Source organism: Panthera uncia, chromosome B4, assembly GCF_023721935.1.
Source record: "Panthera uncia isolate 11264 chromosome B4, Puncia_PCG_1.0, whole genome shotgun sequence".
Classification (NCBI taxonomy): Eukaryota; Metazoa; Chordata; class Mammalia; order Carnivora; family Felidae; genus Panthera; species Panthera uncia.
The window spans coordinates 53,489,680-53,512,522 of NC_064809.1; the positions used below are offsets into that span (position 1 = coordinate 53,489,680).

Consider the following 22,843-nt stretch of genomic DNA (forward strand, 5'->3'; position numbering starts at 1 on the left):
TGTGTTAAAAAGACAGTATAGAAAGACAAGAGAACTTCACAGAGAATAGGGTGTTGAGAAATGAGTACATTTAGGGACAAGTGAAAGAAATGGGTCATCATGGGACAGAGAACAAAAGGATCTAGAGATGTAAAAGGGAAATATGAATACTGGTAAAGGATTTATTTACGTTTTACAATATTGTTAGGTTTGTATAATATTTTGACACATTTCAAAATTACCTTTTTAATGTGAGGAAGATCATTACATTTTGATTCCATAAGTCATGGTTTTCTGATAATTGGCATTAACATTAACATTCCTATTTTTAAAAAAAGGATAGTGTAGGTTCCTGGGGCAGATAGCTGGGGGAAAAGAAAGGAGGAAATCAATGGTTGCCCAATTCTCCACCAACACCAGATGCTGTAACTATTCTGTAACCAGTAAGACATTAGATTACTTCAAAGATGTCAAAAAATGAATCATTGCACAGCCAGCTGATGTGTATCTTTAAATAAATGCGTCATCTTTCTGAGGAAAATCTTTTCCCTCTGTGAATGCAGTTTCACAGCCACAATAACAAACTTCATGTTATACAAAATGTTTTTTAAAACATTGTTCTTCAAAATGTGACCCATACAATAAATGACCTCACCAAAACCTAACCAGAAATCAGTTAAATTTGTGTCTCCCATTTTCTAATGATGAAATGCCAATTTCTTTTCACTTTTATCTTGATATGTTTGAGTCGGCATGATCAATATGAATCATTGTTGCTACCAAGCATGATTTGATCAAAGATCATTTTGACAGCTGGAATTCCAAAGTTTCATGTAAACTTGAAAGTATTTTCCAGACTAAAAAGGATAAATTTACTTAAACTTTCATATAAATCTGTCTTGTATACAACATAATTTTTTTTCTTTCTAAAATACATAAAATTATTTGATACAATCTAATGCTAAAAAAATTTTTTTTACGTTTATTTATTTTTTGAGAGACAGAGCACAAGCAGGGTAGGAGCAGAGAGAGAACGAGACACAGAATCCAAAGCAGTCTCCAGGCTCTGAGCTGTCAACACAGAGCCCCACGCGGGTCTCAAACTCACAAACTGTGAGATCAGGACCTGAGCCAAAGTCGGACGCTTAACCGACTGAGCCACCCAGGCACCCCTTAATACAACCTAATTATAATGTCAATATTTTATATCAGCTAAAATGAATTAGCCACATCTATTTGATGCCATAATTTAGTCTTTTGTTTTCATTTTCAGGAAAATACGCTTCTTTATACCTTCACTTGTGTTATAGGAATTACAAGGGGTTTCAATAAACAAAAAGTATAAATATAAAGTGTTGTTCCTTACTTTTCCCTTAGTATAATAACCAGCTGTGGGAAATATTCTATTTATTTATTAGAAAACAACCTGAATTTCTCTTATCTTCAATGTAGCTGATGTTAAAATGTTGCCTTACACATCAAAATGGAAAAAGTTAAACATCAAAATAATTAAACAATAATTTCATCCCAGTGGCCTTTCTCCATTTCCTCTGGGAACTTGAGTTCCAGTCTATTCTTCTCTTTGCCCATCCTAAAGGGGGAGTAGCTTTCATAATATACAGGAAGACCTTAACCTTGGAAAATGAATGAAAGGTCTTGAGGGAACTTCCAGGCAGTCCCATGCTCCACCTAATTACATGTTCATTCAGGACATTTATATTAAGCACTCATTACTAATTAAAAATTGAGGATACAAAGGGAGACTAATAATCCCTGAGATTAAGGAGTTTATGTGGGTGGCGCATGGGAGTCAGGAGAGGTAGTAGGTAGTTTTAAAATAAGGTGATATGAATCTAAATTCAGCGAATGACAAGGTGCTATTGGAAAATATAGAGAGGACACCTAGCTCAGTCTTAAGGATATTCAATAAAGATTCTTAGGGAAGGTGATGGCTTCTTGAAACCAAAGGTCAGTGAGGATTTAGCTAGGGAAAATTAGTTGGAGGAAGAGCATCACAGAAAATGTTATGTGCAAATGCTCAGATAAGAAAGAACAAACCAGGGGCACCTGGGTGGCCCAGTCAGCTGAGCGTCCATCTCTTGATTTCTGCTGGTGTCACAATCCCATGGTCTTGGGAGTGAGCCCTACAAGCCCATGCTCAGTGTGAAGCCTGCTTAAGATTCTTTCTGTCTCTCTCAAAAATTAATTAAATAAATAAATAAGCAAGCAAGCGAACGTTTGAAAATTAAAAAAAAACAACCGAAAGAACATGCCATATCCTGGGTGCTGCCAGCATAGTTCAATCTAGTTAGAGCACAGTGTGAGTGAGATTATGTGAAAATAAGAAGCTACAGAAGTAAACAAGACTGGATTGCAATGGCTTAAAATAACTAGTTCCTCCTATAAATATTTTGTTTCGTTGTCTAAGCTAGTAGTGGGAATTAGAATCATTATTGAACTGCCTACTATTAAGTTTATTAAATCAAAGCATAGTAATTGTTAGGTTATCAGTAAATATCAGTAATTACATGGTAGGTTTTCCTGTTTATATAGAATGGTTATTTCCAGAGTTCAAAGAATCAAACGGGGGTTCTAATTACCAGTTTTAGAGTGAGCTAGAGAAATTGTACCCTCTTAATATTATAATACAACCCAAGGGAAAATATTATATGAGATAGCAAACGCAAGAGTAAATAATGAAAATAGTGAATACTCTAATAATGTGCATATGGTAAAAATTTTTTTTTTTTAAAAATTAGCCACTTCTCAAAACAAATGAATACCACAGAAAGGTGCTAGCAGTAAAATTAAGATTGGGAATATTTAATTCAGACTTCACACATGCTATTTACTGGAAAATTGGGAGGAACGTTAATTTATTTTGACAAAATGGCGAGCAACTCACTATAGTACTGGAAATTTTAGCCAAGGTCAAAACTGTAAACGGAAATAACTTCTGAGAGCAATTCACTAGTATTGCTTTGCTTTAATATGTCATGAATAATATGCTTCCAAAATACACAACCTTGGATTGCTAGGCGAAATGTAGGGAAGGATGATACTGCCTACGTCATTAAGAGTTTAAGAGCTGTCCCTATGCCAAATTTCTCGCAGGAATGAATAGTGAAAACTTCAGGGCAGTTCATTTATTCTGAGAGTGCTCTGTCCTGTGAGAACTCTGGTTTGTGTTTAGACAATTTGCAAGCTTCTCTTGGCGACCCGTCTTCTTTGCTTTGTTTTAAGTTCTTTTTCCCCTTCCCCTTCTTCTTCTCTTTATCAAATCAACGTGGAGAAACCAGTCAGGGGTAGAAACAGTAAAATGAAACCCCGGAATCAGAGATGTCTCTGCACTTCCGAATCGCAGCCGGAAGCGGATACGCAAGGAATTAAGTGTGAGCTACTGGGTACCCGTAGCTCAGAGTTTCACGATAAGGCACAGGCACCGGAAGTAGCCGCCCAGCTTTGCTCCAGCCCTGTGAGTACAAACTATCCGGCTTGGGCAACCCGCGGTCAGTAAACCACTAGGAGTCTGACCTCATGGAGGCAGGACACCCTCTCTCGAGGCGGGGAAATTTGTGGTGGTTGGAGGTGGCATCGCGGGTGTCACCGGTGCTAAGCAGGTAAGCTGACCCGCAGACAGTTCCGCCTCTTCCCCGGCTCAGGTGGTGGCGATCAAGGCATCCTCCCGCCTCTCCCCAAGTCCTCGTTCCAGATTCCTCTATAGCCGCTGCCTTTTCTCCCGCCCCCTGCACTCCTTCTTCTTCTCAGTTATTAGAGACTGCGTAGTGGCCCTTGAGCGAAATTCTTAGTACCTCGCAAGGTTCGCCTTAGGCTCAGGGAGAAGTGGGGACAAGTTGTTGGGAGGACCCCAAAGCTGAGTGAACCAGACTGTGGTGATAGTTAACCTGAGCAGACAAGAGGGTTTAAAACTGATTAAGTACTTGGTCAGAACATTCAGCCTCCTTTCTTAATTAGCTGATTGAGTTCAGCTTCCAGGTAGATGCCAGAGCCTTAGTTTATCGTAAATAATTGATAAACTCATGTTGTTTCCTATACTTTGAATTTCCAAGATAGAAGAGATTTCATCTCCAGTAATGTTTTATAAAACAACCAACAAGGGAATAGATGCAGCTGGGGAATAGTTTTCTGATTATAGTGAATAATCAGACCAAATATATACATATATACATTCCAAAAAGGACTATTTTGTGGATATAAAGTAAACATAAGCAATCATTGAAGTCACAGAAGTAGTGCAGGAAATTCGAGAGTTGTTTTCACACTTTCAATCCTAGGTGTCTATTTTCCGTTTTTTCACGAAGTAAACACCTGTTATCCAGGTACTGTACTAAGGGCTGGTTAGTCAATTATAAACAGAGCCTTGTATTTCCTTTTTAGGGATTCACAGGCTAGTGGAAGAGACATGTAAATAAATCATTTCATCAATGTGTTTGCCAGCTTAAGGATATCAGTGGAGTTGGTAGGGCATGAATTAGGGGAGAGGTATCCTTTTGTCTCAGTGTAGAAAATGAGTAAAAGTTCACCAGGTGGACAAGAAGAATTAGATGGTTCAAAGGGAGGCGAGGATATAATCTTAGGTGGAAAGCATGGCAGTACTGAGAGCAGCAAAGCTTAAAGAACATGGTGCTTGGGAGGTGATCAGAGATGAAGCTGGGAAGGTTGGCAGAGACCAGAACATGAAGGGTCTTATAAGCCTTGATGAAAATGTAACAAGAACTTACGAGTAATGAGATGATTTTGAGCAGTGGCCTAATGTGATCAAATACATTTTGAAAGATCATTAGTTACAATGCACTTGGGGGAGGGGTTAAAATGAGACTGGAAGGCCAGTTGAAAGGTGATTTTAGTAGTACAAAGAAGTTTGAGGGGTGTCTGGCTGGCTCATTCTGTAGCGTATGCGACTCTTGATCTCAAGGTCCTGAGGTTGAGCACCATGTTGAGTGGCAGGATTACTTTAAAAAAAAGGTTTGAGAGCTAGATGTAGCAATGAAAAGAGAAAGTAGGTAAATAAATTGCAGAATATATACAGAAAAGAAAGATGGAGAGAGTGGTAATATTATCAAGTATTATAGAAAGTTCAAATAAGATGATATTAAAAAAGAATCTGGTGGGTTTTAAGGATGTATAGGTGAATGGAAGATGCCTCAGGGTTTTGGTTTTTTTTTTTTCTTTTTTAATATTTATTTATTTTTGAGAGAGAAAGAGACAGAGTACAAACAGAGGAGGAGCGGAGAGAGGGGGACACACAGAATCTGAAGCAGGCTCCAAGCTCTGAGCTGTCAGCACAGAGCCTGACACGGGGCTCTAACTCACAAACCATGAGATCATAACCTGCGCTGAAGTCAGATGCTTAACCAGCTGAGCCACCCAGGCACCCCCTCAGGGTTTTTTTCTTTATTGAATATTGACATACAATATTCTCTTACTGAGGTGTACATTGTAGTGATTGGATATTTTTATGCATTATGAAGTGATCACCTCAATAGGCATAGTTACCCTCTATCACTATACAAAGTTATTATACTATTATTGACTATATTCCCTGTGCTGTGTATTGCATCCTTATGACTTATTTGTTTTATAACTGGAAGTTAGTTCTTCTTAATTTTTGTTTTGGCCACTCCCACCCCCTACCCCCCAACCCCTTCCCACTCTGGTAACCAGAGTTTGTTTGTTTCCTGTATCTTTGAGTCTGTTGTTTGTTTTTAGATTCCACAGATATTGAAATCATATGGTATTTGTCTTTCTCTGACTTATTTCTCTTGACATAATACCCTCTGGGTCCATTCATGTTGTCACAAATGTAAAGATTTCATTTATCTTATGACTGAATAGTATTTCATTGAATATTTATATACATATGCCACATCTTCTTTATCCATTCGTCTATCAGTGAACACTTAGGTTTCTCACCTACCTTGGCTATTGTAAATACTGCTGCAGTGAACATAGCAGTGCGTATATCTCTTTCAGTTGGTGTTTTTGTTCTCTTTGGATAAATACCCAGAAGTGGAATTCCTGGATCATATAGTAGTTCTATTTTTAATTTTCTGAGGAAACTCCATAGTGTTTTCCTTAGTGGCTACACCACTTTATATTCCCACCATGACTGTTCCCTTTTCTCTGCATCCTCACCAACACTTGTGACTTCTTATCTTTCTAATTACAGCCAATCTGACAGGTGTGAGGTGGTATCTCATTGTGGTTTTGATTTGCATTTCCCTGATGATTAGTGATGTTGAGCATGTTTTCATGTGTCGACGTGTGTTGGCCATGTGTATGTTTTTGGAAAAAATGTTCAATCTACCCATTTTTTTAATTGAGTTTTTTTTATTCAGTTGTATAAGTTTTTTAAATATATTTTGGATATTAACCCATTATTGCATGTGTGATTTGCAAATATTCTCTCCCATTCAGGTTACCTTTTCGTTTTGTTGATGGTTTCCTTCTCTCCACAAAAGCCTTTTAGTTTTATGTCATTTCATTTTACTTTGCCTGAGGAAAATGGTTCAAAAAATATTGCTAAGACTGGTGTCAGAGAGCTTACTGCCTATGTTTTCTTCTAGGAATGTTATGGTTTCACATCTTATATTCAAGTCTTTAATCCATTTTGAATTTATTTTTGTATATGGTATAAGATAGTGGTCTAGTTTCATTCTTCGGCATATAAGCTGTCCAGTTTTCCCAAGACAATTTTCCATTGTATATTCTTACCTCCTTTGTCATAGACTAGTTGGCCATCTATGTGTGGGCTTATATGTGGGCTGTCTGTTTCATTTCATTAATCTGTGTGTCCATTTTTTTATGCCAGGACCATACCGTTTTGATTACTATAGCTTGGTAGTATGGTTTGAAATCAGGGAGCATAATACCTCCCACTCTGTTCTTTCTCAAGATTGCTTTGACTATTCAGGGTCTTTTTGTGGCTTCATACAAATTTTAGGATTTTGTTCCAGTTCTTTGAAAAATGCTGTTGGTATTTTGGTGGGGATTGTATTGAATCTGTAGATAGCTTTGAGAAGTATGGACATGTTAACATATTAATTTTTCCAAACCATGAGCATGATAGATCTTTCCATTTATGTATATCTTCTTAAGTTTTTTCATCAGTGGCTTATAGTTTTCAGTGTACAGGTCTCTTTGTCTCTTTGGTTAAATATATTCCTAGGTATTTTATTCTGTATGATGTAGTTGTAAATGGGATTGTTTTCTTAATTTCTCTTTCTGATAGCTTGTTATTAACGTATAGAAACTAGACCAATTTCTGTATGTCATTTCGTTCTCTGGAACTTACTGAATTAATTTATTCATTCTAATAGTTTTTTGGTTGAACATGCTCAGTTTTAACGGTATAGTAGTGAAAGAAATAGAAAATGGTGGAGTTGAAGTGGAGGATGATTTAAGAAAATTCTTTCAAGAAGTTTAAAGTGAAAAAGAAAAAGGTTGTAGCTGAAGGAAAATGATGGAAAAAAATGGTAAGTTAAGCCTCTAAATTCTTTCGAAGCTAATACGAAAATGGTTTTGTTTTCCCAGAGTATATACTGGCATATAAGATAGTTTAAGTAAATAAGGAATACAGTTGATGGTATTTGAGCCAATATGACAAAATCAGAGTTTTCAAGCCAAAATCAGAATTTTGGAAAACTCATATTCTTCACTGTGAGCCTCATGAAACTTGAAGAATTTTCTGATGAGATTGTTGGTGATAATAATGAATGTGTTTTTTTGATAATGTAGTGATTTGAAATTTGTTAACATTTGGAAGATCTCTATAAAACTTAGTGAACCAATATTGTCCAGATGACAAATGTGATGTTACAAGATCCATTTAAAGTTCAGGATAGACCAATGGCTTTCACAAGAACAGAATATGAAAAATTCTTTGATATGGTTTCAAATTCTACATTGCAACTAATCTTTAAGAAACCACACGTGTTAGTGTAATATCAAAGTAGAATATACAGTTCTCTGAAAAGGCTGCATATCTGTGTGAGGGTGAACTGTCTTCAGATACTTCAGCCAGATTAACATATTGTAATAGTTTGAATGCAGAAGCAGTTCTAAGACCAGACATTAAAGAAATTTTCAGGGGTGGCTGGGTGGCTCAGTCGGTTAAACGTCTGCATGATCTACAGTTCTTGAGTTTGAACTCCATGTCGGGCTCTGTGCTGACAGCTCAGCCTGGGGCCTGCTTCAGATTCCGTGTCTCCCTCTCCCTCTGCCCCTCCCCTGTTCATGCTCTGTCTCTCTCTTTCTCTCAAAAATAAATAAAAACATTTTTAAAAAATTAAAAAAATAAACTTGCAAAAATGTAAAAGTGCTATTCTTCTCAATTTGTTTTGGAAAAAAAGTATTATTTTTTATTAAAAGGATATTATATCTGTTTAACATGTATTGGATTTATTATTCTTTTAAGTGAATTAAATATTTTAATTTTTTCTTAGTTTTAATTTTAATGTGGCAAATATCACTGGGTTTAACTCACACAGACAAAAGTTCTTTGGAGTCCTCGGTCATTTTAAGAGTGTAAAGGGGTCTTGAGACTGAAAGGTTGAGAACTGCTAGGGCCATGGAGTAGGTAGGTCTTCCAAGTAGTATTTGATGGACAGCTGAAGTCAAATGCCAGTCTGCAAGGTGTGGTCCTTCCACCACACACTGAATATAGGACTGGAGAAAGCAGGTAGTTCAATCTGTGATTAGGAGTTTTAGGGTAGTTAATGGTTAAAGATAAGAGAGCAAGGAAGTAAAAGTTTGGGCAAAACATGAAATGATCTACAACGGAGTCTTGGCTGCATAGGAAGAAAAGTGAACCCAAGAGGATGCTCATGGTTTTGGACAGCAGGAAAGAGTCCAAAGACTAGATCACAATAAAGTTAGCTAGTAAGTGGACAGAGAAAACTGTAAGGATATGGAAATAGACAAGCTATTCTTGTCTATTCTATGTGGTTCAAGTATGCAGAAGTAAGTAGAGTTAGCCCTCATTTTCCAGGCTAGGAAACTAATGTGCAGTGACTTGGCTGACTTGAATTCAAGTCTTAAAATGTGGACTTTGCCTACTTTTCACTGCATATAGTGCAATTAGCTGACCTTCTTGTTTTATGAACATGAAGTAAGTAGTGTATACAAATAAAAATATTTTTATTAAAATTCTTAAAAGGAAATATTTTTTAAAAACATACATTTTTTTACCTTTTTGATCTAATATGGGTTTCTGAAGTATTGGAGGAATTTGATGTTGAAGAGCGACAGAAAACCATGTTAGAAAATTGCTTTCCCAACATTAAGGTTATAGAATCCAAAATAAAGGAACTGAAGAGTAAGGAACATGTAAGAGGATTTTTTTCTTGGGATGCCTGGGTGGCTCAGTTACACGTAGGACTCTTGATTTTGGCTCAGCTCATGATCTTACGGTTCGTGGGTTTGAGCCCTGCATCTGGCTCTGCGTTGACACTATGGAGCCTGCTTGGGATTCTCTCTCCCTCTGTGCTCCTCCCACATTTGTTCTCTGTCTCTCTCAAACAAACATTTAAAAAAAAAAAAAAAAAGGATTTTTAGTGACAGCCCATTGTTCGGTCATTTTTTAATATATTTTTTTAATGTTTTATTTATTTTTGAGAGAGAGAGAGACAGAGTGTGAGCGGGGGAGGGGCAGAGAGAGAGGGAGACACAGAACCCGAAGCAGGCTCCAGGCTCTACACTGTCGGCACAGAGCCGGACACAGGTCTGGAACCCATGAACTGGGAGATCATGACCTGAGTTGAAGTCGGCCGCTCAACCGACTGAACCACTTAGGCATCCCCCCCACCATTGTTCAATCTTGATGAGCTTTTGCCTGCTTTCTTTTGACCCCATCTGTACCCCCACCATTACTAAGGCCCCTAGTATATAAAGCTTAGTAACATTGGTTTCATTAGAAAAATTTATACTTTTTGAGAGTTTATTGGGATTATATAATTAGTTGGATTTAGCATTTTAGGTTTTACATTTCAAATTAGCATTAACATTTATATAGTGTCTACTATGTTCTAGGCACTGCAGAAGTGCTGGGATACAACAGGAACATTACAGTGAACTTGGCCTGGGAGGTCTCATTGTAATAGGGAATATAGACATGCACATGTATTAATTATATGTACATGTGAAAGCACAGTCACTGAAATATTATCAAAGCTCTGATACTAGGGATTTTGGAGGACCTCACAGAAGGAGAAAATATTTGAACTGGGTTTAAAAGGTGGGTGAATTAAGAGTTCTTAATTAAGGACATTGTAGGAAAAGGAGGTTGCTTGTTCAAAGACCCAAAGAAAAGCAGCACGTGGAAGAGTAACGTCAGAGGTACTGTCTGTGGTAGAGATAAGGAGAGGAGATTGGCAGACTAGGGCAAACAAATAGGACTGTGAAGAGCTGTTTACATCATGCCAAGAAATTTATTTTACCGTCAGTGGAGAAATAAAGAGAATTTACATGAAGGCAAGGATGGTAATATATTTTTAGGAAGATAGATGGCAATGTTGAGGATGAAGCGGGATGGAGTGAGTGATAGTGGCCAGCAATCAAACCAGAAGGTGGTTGCAATAGTCCAAAATGATAGAAGACCTGAATGAAGACAAGGACAGTGTAGTTGGAAAGAATGGCCCAGATATGAATGAGATTTTTACTATAAACTCAGCAGGACTCAGTAACCCATTGGATGTGGGAATGAATAAGGCAGTCGGAAGAAAGGTGTTGTCAGATGAGAAACAATATCCTCAGGTGAGCCTTACGTAAGATGAGTAGTAGAGTTTGTAGTTGTTTCTCTACAGCAACTCTAATGTGGGAGTTCTCCCGAGAAAACGGGTAGGTAACACATTTGAAACACAAATAACTTGATAGGAAAAAATAAAAAGTACTAACTTTTCGGAGAAAAACATTAAAACTCTGAATCCCAAACCAGAATAAATTTCTAATACTCATAGTGGTACATATCGCCTAGGACATCCATGTCATTTAATTTGCAAACTGAGGTGGGCACAAATGTATGCTGATAAATTGTGAGGCAGTTATATTAGCACCTTTGAATAAATCAGAGTGCCACCCATTACCATTTGAAGTGTCCTACATGAGATCATGTCTGTATTCTCTTATTTAAATGTCCTGAATATTCTTTAATGAATTAGAGATTTTTTTATCTTCGTGTCTACTTGCAAAAATTTAACATTAACCAATGAAAAGAATGTTTGTTTTTACAGTAGCCAAATGTAAATTATTTTTTAAATTTGGTCAGTGTCTGTAACTACTGTTGATCAGATAAAATTCTAACACATTATCTGCAGGAAGACATACAGAATTTCTATGTGCAGTATACTGTATTGAATTATTGGCCTTATGTATTTGCAATGCAGCTAAAGAGTTAAATGGATAATGAATGGCTCAGTGGGTATCAAGTGCTGTCTTATGATTTGCCATATTTTATAACATGGCACAATGTTAACCTGTAAACCACTCCCACTCCACCAGTCTGGCATCTCTCATAGTTGTATGTGGGTGTGTGTGTGTGTATGCATGTATGCTTTTCTAAAAGCTACTACTTATATGTAGGTTTTCATTTGATATTAAGGAACAAAAACAGTGGATCTTGAATGTGTATTTTTAGCCTCAATGATATTAAAATTTAATATAAGGGTGCCTGTTAGTCAGTTAAGCATCCGACTCTTGGTTTCGGCTCAGGTTATGATCTTACGGTTCGTGGGATCGAGCCCTGCCTCGGACTCTGCACCAACAGTGTGAGCCTCTTTGGGATTCTCTCTCTGCCTCTCCCCTGCTTGCCCTCTATCCCTCTCTTTCTCAAAATAAATAAACATAAAAAATTAAATAACCCTAAAACAGTATATGCTAGGATTTAAGGTTAACACACTTTACACTTATATGAAAATATCAAGGAGCATGTTTGCTGGTAAAGTGATTGTTATTTGTACTTAAGAAGAATATAAATACTGTTTTAGTACTTCCAATGTTTTTATACTAAGACATATTGTAACCTTTTCTACCACACTTTACTCCCCTGTACCCATGGCAGACATTAAGGTATGATATGATTAGAATTACTAGATCTTAGTAACTCCCATTGAGATCAGAAATTCTCAATAAGGCCTGCCCCAGGTATAATATCAGAATGCTCAAATTTTATTTATTTCTTTATTTTAATTTTAACATTTATTTATTTTTGAGAGAGAGAGTGCAAGTTGGGGCGGGGGGGGGGGGGGGGGGGGGGGGGGGGGGGGGGGCGAACAGAGAGGAAGGGAGACACAGAATCCTAAGCAGGCTCCAGGTGCTGAGCTGTCAGCACAGAGCCCGACACGGGGCATGAACTCAAAAATCGCAGAAATCACGACCTAAGCCAAAGTCAGCTGCTTAATCAACTGAGCCACCTGGGCGCCCCCAGAATGCTGAATTTTAAATTTTTTTTAACCTGAGGTCAACATGCCTTCCTGAATATCATGAGATTACCTAAGTTTTATGCAAAATCTGGTGTGAGTGTACCTTTTTTCTCCAAGAGAGAAAGATTAGTTTTCACCAGATTCCCAAAATGGTTCATGGACCTAAAATGATGGTGACTCACTGGATTGGATAATAGGTTCTCAGGTTTACTTTGATTTTCAATTGCTATAACAAAGTATTGAGTATCACAAAAGGCAACCTTAATGTATTTTTTTTTTGCTTTTGTCTTAATGAATTTTTTATTTAAAATGAAATTCTACCCATGTATAAATATATTTCTCCTCTCTTCTTCATGGCTCTATGTTTTTACAGTGCACTGTAACAGGAGATGGCAGTCAGTATGTGTATAAGAACTTTTTGTGCTGGAGCTAAAGCAAAATTGATACATGAAGGAAATCCTTTTGTATCAGGAACCCAGGATACAGACAGTGCTCAGGTAACATTCTGAGGTTGGGTCATGGAAAAGGAACATGAATATTTCTTAGATTTTTCTATATTTGAATCAAAGTATTCCACTTAGAGTGTTAAGTTCTAAATTATAGAAGAGGTTTGTTTTATGATCCATAAACCAGAAAATAGTTACAGTGTTTTATTACTACCTATTTCAGTTTTAGTTTTGGGTGATAATTTTTGTTTTTTAGTTCATGCTCATGTTCTGTGTTCTTTCCATTGTGCACTATCCCAGATGTAATGACTGAGCTGAAGGTTATAACTTTCTTTATACACATATTCATTACTGTACTTTGGGAATATGTGATTTGCAACCTAAATAATGGAGTATAATATATTAATATTTTTAAATAATTTATAAGGTAATTATCAATTTAAATTTACTTTGTTAGAAGTTCTATGCTTAAATTTGAAGGAAAAATGTTTAGAATGCCCTATTTTGTAATTATTCCCAAAACAAGGAGATAATATTGATTGCATTACAATTGTTTTAGCAAATGTGCCTTATAGACATTATTTAGGTCTTTTTTTTTTCTTAAACTACAGTGAACGTGGGGCTCGAACTCATCTCCCCAAGATTAAGAGCCGTATGCTTTACTGACTGAGCCAGCCAGGTGCCCCTCAAGGGGTGTTGTTTTAAAGTCCTCTCTCGCCTTTTTCTTTCTTTCTTCTATGCATTATCACGAAATGCTATAGATAGCTGGTGGTGATTACATTTGAGAATAAAGTTTGGTTTGTATTTTTGTTTTTAGAGGTATGGCCTACATAATTGACCAATGAAAAGATATACAGCTGCAATTTCATGGTCGGTGCTACAGAAGTTACTCCAAATATAGAACCTTTTCTCTGTGGCAACAATGTAAGGTGAAGTTTTTTTATGTCCTGCTGTGAATATTTTTAAAATACTGTATTTATAAGATTTCTAACTCCCAAGCATAAATAACTGTTCCTTGCTTTAGTGTAAAACTGTAACTTAAGGAAGGTGAAAACAATTTGGGTCATATTCATGTTTGGATTTGCAGTTATTCCTTACTGCCTAAAGTCCTTAAGCAGCTAACACCCCAGCATAGATGTCATCGTTGATGGGACATAATGCACAGTTCATTTGTCTAAAGGTTAAGAGACTGACACCTATGGATTCACAAGTGATTTCTTTTAGAGAAACTATCTTGTCTTTTTTTGCCTTTTAGCATTTGAAGCTCACAAAACAGGAATATTGTAATTATGAGTGGGGTACTCATATGGTTACTAAGTGTTCTTGATGTTGAAAGTCTAAGAATTTTTGAGTTGGTCTGTCTTAGTAGCATTTTGATTCCCTGGAAATTGAGCTGAGTTATCTAAACTTGCAGCTATTTTTTACTTTCTCATTAAAGATCAGCATACCAAGGTGTATAAATGTGGTGTATAAATGTGACTTGTTCTTTTACTTTAGAATGACAAAGCCATCTTTCACTTTTCTTCCCATGTGTTCTCATATGAACATTGTTTAGTTTGATGTAGGCGAGGATGGTGGCCTGAAAGTGGATGATCACATGCACACGTCTCTCTCTGATATCTATGCTGCAGGTGACATCTGCACTGCATCATGGCAGCCCAGCCCAGTGTGGCAGCAGGTAAGCCAGCATCCAGGATCACATCTTCATATCAGAGATTCCATCTGACGGTAAAGGAGTTGCTACCAGCAAATCTAAATATCTGGTTTTCCAACTTCTTTACTTTAAGTAAGAAACTGTCATAGCGTTTTTTGTGACAAAGAATTTTTCCCTTTCGGTAAGTTATTATATAGTGATGGAACAGTAGTTTAAGAATTATGGGCTATTACTTTGCTTGTCATTTTCAGATACTTACCAGCACTGTCCAATGGAACTTTATGCGATGACAGAAATGTTCTGTACCTTTGCAGTGTCCAGTCAGGTAGTCACTAACTACGTATCTCTATTGAGCACTTGAGTTTAAATAGCTACATGTATTTAGCGTCTGCCAGACTGGACAGCACAGCTTTAGATTAATAAATAATTACTGAGGTATAAACCAAGTTGATAAATGATGATCCTATGGGACCCTGATTACCCTACTCTGTCCCTGGGGAATTAGGATTGAAAAAATTTCCGATAGTAAACAGCCTTCCTCAGCTGAACACGTCCATTCAACTGGATGTAGACTTCCTCCTGCCCTCACAGTGTTGCCGCCCTCCTAATGGTGGAGCAGAAATCCTTGAAGAGATACTCAAACTGTGGTCATAGGTGAGGTTGTCTCAGGGGGAGTAGAGACACAGATAAATGAACCAGGCAACAGTTGGTAAAAGACCAGCTCCAAAGGTTGGGATATCACTCCTTCAGATCAACCATGGAGCATGAAGTCATGAAGAACTAGATGTATTTTAAGAGGCAGCTTCATTACTTTGTGTGTTTTTACCTACAGCAGGGCTAACAATCATATAAGAGTGCTTTCAGCCTGTTTCTAAAGTGCTAGGTTGTTTTCAGTTTCCTCTGGAGTCATTCTGTGTCACTTCTATGGTATATCTGTCATCAACTCTCAATTAGGAGTTGGGGGTTGTGGGATTTTTTTTAACATTTTAAACCCTCTAGAATAAATTATATCCTTAATGTGTCATATTCTGCTATAGGCAATATCCAAAAATAAACAGGTGTCTGTTTTGAGTGAATCTAATAGACCTTGTCTCTTAATTTGCAGAAGCAATAAATAAGTACACTAAATAATTTGTTTTACATAGTCCAAGACACAAAGTGAAGGGACTTTGAGGCTAGAATACATTTGGTAACAGTCCAGGCAGTGTTATACTGCAAGCCACTTCTATTAGCCATTTTCTAGTACTGTGCTCTGTTTACTCTGCTCCCTTACCATAGGGAGGCTATGATTTCATCACACCTACCTTGTTTACATACGAGACTGAATTAAAAAAAAAAAAAAATTATCACTTCTACCAGAAATGAAAATCCTATCTGTGACTGTGGTATTTTTGCATATGAAAGAACATTAGTCACACACAGTTATAAAGAAACTAATTGCTTAGCTTATTTAATTCTCATTTAATAGATGGGATACATTTATGTTTTAAGTGAAGAAATCAAGGCTCAGTTAATTAAATAAAAATATAAAAATTAAATATGTAAAAAAGTTGACATTTAAATCTCTTAACTCCTGGGGTGCCTGCGTGGCTTAGTCAGTTAAGCATCTGACTCTTGATCTCCGCTCAGGCCTTGATCTCAGGGTTGTGAGTTCAAGCCCCACATTTAAAAAAATAAAATAAATCTCTTGACTCTCAGGGCCAGTGTTCTATCAGGGATTCACAAAACTTGGTAGAAATATAATAAAAATACTGTAGAGGAGAAATTAATGATGTTTTAAAGGGAAGAATTAAAAATGTATTCCCAACATGGGTTGCTGAAATCTGGTAAGATTTCCTGAGACTAGACACCAACTAGTATTATCGGTCTGCGTGACCATTGAGGTTTAACTGCATTGGAAGCCTTAATCTAAGGATTAAAAATCTAAGGATTAGGAAAAGGGACATATATTTCAGTGATACTTTGTCATTTCTTGTGTGATAAACTTACTCTGCAAGGGGAGACTGGTTATTAGCGTTATTCTTACCTAGTATAGCCTCAAATATTTTAGTTATTTTTGATAGAGAATTTATTGAAACATATAGAGTTGGTATTATCCTTTAATTTTAGGGCAGTAATTTGGATAGAATTCTCAAATAGCCAAGTCAGTTTTGGTTAGTGTGGACTGGTGATTGCTTCCATGGCAAACATAATCTAACTAGTCATCTGGCTAGCTAGATCTAACCAATCTCAAGGACTGTCAATATTGAACCCCTTTTAAGGAATTTTTGTCAGGTTAAGGTGCTAGCATTTTTTAAGTAAGGACATTGAAAATTATATCTCATAACATTTTTCATTTCAGATGAGACTGTGGACCCAGGCTAGACAGATGGGGTGGTACGCAGCCAAGTGCATGGCTGCAGCTACTTTAGGACAATCTACTGACATGGACTTCAGCTTTGAACTTTTTGCTCATGTAACATTTTTCAACTATAAGGTAAAATAGATAAGCAAATTAGTACCTTTTTCTGCTTGTGAGTCTTGTAACTAATTACCTGATTTTCTCATTGAATAAGAATTTACATGGTTTTAATCATTTTAGAAAAATGACATGTTTTCTCATTTCTTGCAAATGAAACCTGGTATTAATGCTGGTCTTAAGGGAGAAAAAATCTCTTCTGGAGTTGTTTCCCATTAGTGCATTTTTACATTTATTTGGGATTCAGTCTCACTTTTTAAGGGTGATAGCTACTGTACTTAAGAATGAACCAGGTACTTTGCCATACTTATTATTTACTCATCTTTACATTATTCTGAGGTAGGTTTTTTTTTGGTTTTTTTTGTTTGTTTTTTTTTTTTTTTTTGGTAATTTAATGATGAGTAATACACACAAGGTTTAAGGAGGTTAAATAATTTGCCCATGCAAGATATAACTCAGTTCCTTATTAAATATTTAAGTCATGACTCTAATATATAGTCCAGATCCTACATATTTAATTTACTACATATTTTTAATTTTCATATAGATTGTGTGGTAGTGTCATCTGAACAATAAATGTAATGTCATTCAAATGTTTTCTGTGGGACCCTCTCCAATGAATGACACTTTTAGCTATAAAATTTTGTGAATAGATTTTTGTGCTAGTCATCCTAAAATAACACAGTGTAACTGCATATTATGCTTCCTTTTTGGTACTCATTAGAATAACTTTATTATCTCTGTATATAGGTTGTACTACCAGGAAAATACCATACATGGGGCTGAGGTTCAGATCATGAATTAATGCTGAGATGTACCAAAGGACAAGAACACATCAAAGTCGTCATGCAGAATGGGAGAATGATGGGAGCTGTCTTAATTTTAAATCATATGGATCTTTCATCATATGAAGAAGGTCTGCTAGATCCAAATATTGATATACATTATTTTGATTTAAAAAGGCATTTCAAGAATTACATAAAGTTCCAAGTAACACAAGAAAGTCACAATAAGGTAAACGACCACATGGATTTAATGAAGTTAAGAATACAGAAGTCATAATGAGAGTAGTGGGAAAGTATTAAAATAGAAGTAAAATGGTAAAGATCAAATAATTTACAGATTTTTTTTTTTCCAACACAAATTGACCACTTATGTAAATGTAAGGATTTAAGTTAATCATTTCTGTGTAACTGCTTTGGAGCAGATTTAGCTACTTTATCTACTTAGCTGACAACTTGGTCTGGTATACCAAAGTCATTCTTTGATTGTGAAATGTCAGAGAGGATTGTCGTTTCAAGAAGCTTACAATTTTACTTTAAGGAGGTAGCAAGATCTTACTTGCTAATATCCTTTTATGTTCTGATTGTATAGCTGTTATGAGCTGAAATCACTCTTTTCTGTAATAAGCCTACATAAATATTCCTTATGATAACATTAATATCAAAAGAATACAATTAGGTATATCAAGGGATAAAAATATTTTACATTAAAATTATTTTTCTCAAAAAATAATAAAATTACTTTTCTCGTTTTATACTGTAAATTTATATAATTCATGATCTTAAATATTGAAGTCTTCAATACTTCAGGCAAGTTCCATATGTATAAAATATTAATAAAACTGTCTTAAACTTTTAACTACAAAATAATGGTGTACACATGCATAACTATTTTCTTGGAAAATTTAGAAACACTCATCTCCTGCATCATCAATTTTTCTTTTTTTAGTCCCTGTATTCTTAGATCGCTGAAGCATGTTTGCAGACTTCTGGAAGTTACCTGAATTTTTTTCTTCCCTCCTTTTATCAGCTCCTTCAGAATGACAAGTTTCAGATGATTCAGTCTGCCAACAAAAACAAAGCAAACATTCCGATCAAAACTCAGCTGTTCCATTTTTTCTTCAGATTAACAATCCCCCTGGTCCTTGTATATCCAGTAGCTCTTTAGTTAAGTGTCTAGTGGTCTCTTTTTTACCTTTAAATATCCACTCAAATATGAGCCCTATCCTAAAGGGATATGCTGTCAGAAAAACCCTAATCCATAGACACAATGATACATGGCATGTCTTTGCAGACGAGAGTATTTCATGCATAAGAGTCATTGGTTTTCGACATCTGCTACAAACATAGACTTCTCAACCAGTGTTGATCACAACCAATATTGTGAGAGCAGGGTGCATCACAAACTAGACAACACTAAAATGGATTTTTCATGTTCTAAAAGGTTGGAAATTCTAGTCTATATTAAAAGGTAAAGTAGTTTAAATTGTTACTTAATACTTCTACAATAAAACAAAGGTAATGTTTTCTCTCTTCCATGCCTAGATTCCTGCCTGTCTCCTGTGTTCATCTGGACCCAGCACAGTACCATTTAAAGTATCCCATAAGCTTTAATGTATTTTTTCATTATATAAAGAGTCAGTTACCTTGAAACAACTCTGTGTGGGCTTCTTTACTTGCATGGTAATAACATGCGCCTCATTATTTAGAAGATGAGCTTTAGGTCCTATTTTCAAATATGAAATGGTAGCGTAAGCTGTAAAACTGTAGTCTTCTCTGTGGAAGATAAAGGCCAACAATCAGAAAGCTTTTAAGAAATTACAGAAAAACTACAATTTATAAAAACAACCATAAGTGCAATAATTTTAATATGTGGAATATGAAACTTGTGAAAAATTAAAATACTTTCTGTAAGTTGTATTTTTTTTTGACATACAATGATCTGTTAAAGTTTATTAGGTAAATTTTATATGGCATTAAAGAGTTTCACATGAGACAACTGGAAAACCACTTGCTTTGTTGCGTTATGAGAAACAAAGACAACACCAAAGGACAAGAAATGGATCTGTATATACTTAAGATACTGCTGTAGAAGAAAGTGTGCAATAATTTTCTCCAGGTCTTCACGAGGAAGTTGGGGAGAAGCAACGCCTGCCACTCTCAGTTTTGCTGCCCCCTTTCCCATCCAAGAATCCATCAGTTTCAGTGGAGTTAGCTTTTCATTCAGGTCCTCTGCCTGCTTCAAAATCTTGATTAGATCTCTGCAGTATGCTGTTACATTCTTTACTTCACACACTATAATGAGACAGGCAAATGAGATCTAGAAATTACAGCAAGGACAAGCTAGTCTAAGTGGTTAAACTGGTTTGAAACGAGTCCTCAACATGACCCACCCTAAACACTGATGTGTTATTTTGTTCTGAACCAAAATTAGGCTATTCCTCAAGTCTATCAGTAAACTAAGTTATAGTCTCAATAAGACATTGTTGAATTTACATGCTCGCTTCGGGAGCACATGTACTAAAATTGGAATGATACAGAGAAGACTAGCATGGCCCCTGCGCAAGGATAAAAGGCATTGTTTAATTTACAGTGATGTAAAGAAAATCAGCTGGTTACCAGAAGGCCTTTGGGTATGCTCTAGGAATTAGTGTCTGCCAGACCTGAGAGATTTATAGAGAATCAGTCTATTCATCGTATTTACCTAATTTGTGCTCATTAAACAATATTCTGAAAACTATGGCTTCCTTGGTACTGATTTAGAGACAAGAATGTCCTGGTTAAATATTCCTAATTATTGATTCTAGCACCCTGATTTACATATCAGACTCTTATTCATGTGATCAGTATAACACAGTATAATAAACTCATAAACAAGGTTATCTAGCTGCAAAGTTAAGACTAAAGTGATCTTCACCCACCAAGGCATCAGAACTCTGTGAGGGGGAACTGGTTATTCCCGCTCTTTGGACACAACACACAGGATGAGAAAAGTTAAAATACAACACCAAAACACTGGTAAATTAGTATCTTATGAGTAGTTAGGCATTATCTGGATCAAAAATGATTGGACTGTAATCTCTCCTTTACAATAAATTCTCTTCCTAATTAGTGACTTAGTGACTAGCCTTTTCTTACAAATAGCAGTAGCATTTAGAAGAATTTAAGCTTTTCCCTTCATTTAAACATTTAACATGACTTCAGTATAGCAACATAAAATACATTCATCCACATACCAATTTTCCTTTTGCCTTTGTTTTAAAACTTTGAGTTGTTACTTTTGAATCTAGAAAATGCTAGTCACAGCTTGCTTAATCCATTTTGGCGTCTAATAATTCCCCCCATGTAGTCCTAGCTATATACGTCAGCCTATAAAGATTTAAAAACAATGAACTAGGGAGTGTTCCAATCCAAGATGGCAACTTAGTAAGATCCTGAACTGGGCGCACCAAATCTACACCTATTTATAGGCAATTCCTCTTGAAGAACTGAGGACTGACTGAACTAAAGACCACACAGAACACCAAGAGAGACATGGTAACCAAGGGTACCCCACCCCTGATGCTGCACACTGCAGTGAGGAGAATAGTAATGTACCAGGAGCAGATTCGTCTGCACTTAGACACACAAAATAAAAGCCACGGCTTAAAAGACCAACTAGAATATAAAGGAACTAGCCGTGAACCCTGCTAAATGGGAGGGGAGCTGCTACAACTCTCTCTGGGTTGGAAGATCTAATATGTGTCAAGTTTATGCACCCTCCCACCACCTTGACAGCATAGATTGGAGCAGGGTCCAGGCATCCTAACCAACCTACCACCTCAGTGAGCCCTGGGCCCCTAACCCACACCATCCCCAGCTGTCCCACCAAGACAGCCCCATGGTGGCGCACACCAGGAAGTCCTGGTCAACGCTCACTACAGCTCCACCTGTCTCACCACACTGAGGCAGGCACAAAGCACCTTGGAACATTCTAGGCCCTCACTAATTTGGCTTCAGGAAGCTTTCTAAGGCACCCCAGTAGATGCCCATTTTCAGCTCCACCTGCCCTGCCAGGACACCCTGGCTTGCACCCACTTCAGCTTCTTTCCAGGGAACCATCTGTTCAGAGAGCCCTACAACTGCCACAGCCCATGCCCTTTCAACTACCAGCTGCCCTGCCAGGTTGCCCCCTGCACAAAGCACCCAGGGACCTCTCCAGCCAACAATACACCTCAGTTCCACCTGCCACAACCAGAGCACCTGCTGCACATCCCAGAACACCCAGCTTACACCCACTTCAGTTTCAGCCATCCTGCCAGGGTGCCCTCTACATGGAGAACCCCAGAACCACTCCTGACTACACCCACTTCAGCTTCAGCTGTCCTGCCAGGACAACCTGTCTCTGCAAAGAGCCTCAGGAATGCCCCAGCCCACACCCACTTAAGCACTAGCCATCTCGCCAAGGCAGCCCCACCATGGGGTGCCCTGAAACCCCCAGCCCATGCCAGCCACAGCTCCAGCCAGCCAACAAAAGTCACCAGGCATATACAGTCAGCACAGAGGACCACCACACACCAAGAGCATTCCTTCAAGTTTGGGAAAAGTAGCAGTTCTGCCTAATTCATAGAAATAAACACCATGTCAAGCAAGATGGCGTAACAAGGGAATATGCTCCAAATGAAAGGATAAGACAAAACCTCACAAAAACAATAAAACAGAGAAGAGCAATATGCCTAATGGAAGAGCTTAAAGTAATGATCTTAAAGGTGCTCACTGGACTGAAGAATGGGAAAACTCAGCACTTCAACAAAGAACTGAAAAATATAAACAACCAGAGTTGAAGAATAACTGAAATGAAAAATTCATTAGAGGGAATCAAATAGTGATTAATGGATACAGAACAGATCAGTGATTTAGAAGACAGGGTAATGCACTCAAAGCTAAACAGCAAAAATAAAGAATTGTTTAAAATGAGGATAGAACAAGGGATCTGTTGGCCAATATCAAGTGAGTAAACTTTCATATTATATATGAATATATATGAATATATTTATATATATATATAAATATGTATATTATATATAATATTTATATATTCATATATA

General features: G+C 36.9%; 2 protein-coding genes and 1 non-coding gene across 5 annotated transcripts in view; 2 read left to right on the plus strand and 1 right to left on the minus strand.

The window, feature by feature from the left end:
• The first annotated feature begins 3,288 nt into the window (after nt 1-3,288).
• PYROXD1 (pyridine nucleotide-disulphide oxidoreductase domain 1) lies at nt 3,289-19,409 on the plus strand. 3 transcript variants are annotated; one of them, XR_007456970.1, is made up of 7 exons: nt 3,289-3,599; nt 12,790-12,913; nt 13,680-13,786; nt 14,418-14,540; nt 16,858-16,992; nt 17,725-17,988; nt 19,302-19,409. XR_007456970.1 is itself a non-coding variant. In XM_049627157.1 (6 exons), exons 3-6 carry the CDS (start codon nt 13,730-13,732, stop codon nt 17,758-17,760), a joined length of 351 nt encoding a protein of 116 aa, XP_049483114.1. In that variant the 5' UTR covers nt 3,289-3,599; nt 12,790-12,913; nt 13,474-13,729; the 3' UTR covers nt 17,761-17,901. The 3 variants fall into 3 exon arrangements, 1 of the variants encoding a protein (XP_049483114.1); XR_007456971.1 differs by having other exon boundaries at nt 17,725-17,890; XM_049627157.1 differs by lacking the exon at nt 19,302-19,409 and having other exon boundaries at nt 13,474-13,786; nt 17,725-17,901.
• Nucleotides 17,990-22,843, minus strand: part of RECQL (RecQ like helicase) — a 47,109-nt gene continuing 42,255 nt past the window's right edge. The window contains exons 11-13 of the mRNA XM_049626667.1: nt 19,832-20,051; nt 19,403-19,532; nt 17,990-18,820 (exon numbers count right to left, since the gene is read on the minus strand). Coding sequence (XP_049482624.1) covers nt 18,662-18,820; nt 19,403-19,532; nt 19,832-20,051 — 509 coding nt within the window. The 3' untranslated portion in view covers nt 17,990-18,661. The remainder of the gene's footprint in view (nt 18,821-19,402; nt 19,533-19,831; nt 20,052-22,843) is intronic.
• LOC125920505 (U6 spliceosomal RNA) lies at nt 20,253-20,355 on the plus strand. The gene has a single exon (XR_007457094.1). It is a non-coding gene; the product is annotated as a U6 spliceosomal RNA (small nuclear RNA).

Coding starts and splice junctions, on each gene's coding strand:
- PYROXD1 (XM_049627157.1), top strand. CDS start 13,730: ATGGTCGGTGCTACAGAAGTTACTCCAAATATAGAACCTTTTCTCTGT. Junction 14,541..16,857: donor CCAGCCCAGTGTGGCAGCAG/GTAAGCCAGCAT, acceptor TTTTCATTTCAG/ATGAGACTGTGGACCCAGGC. Junction 16,993..17,724: donor TAACATTTTTCAACTATAAG/GTAAAATAGATA, acceptor CTCTGTATATAG/GTTGTACTACCAGGAAAATA.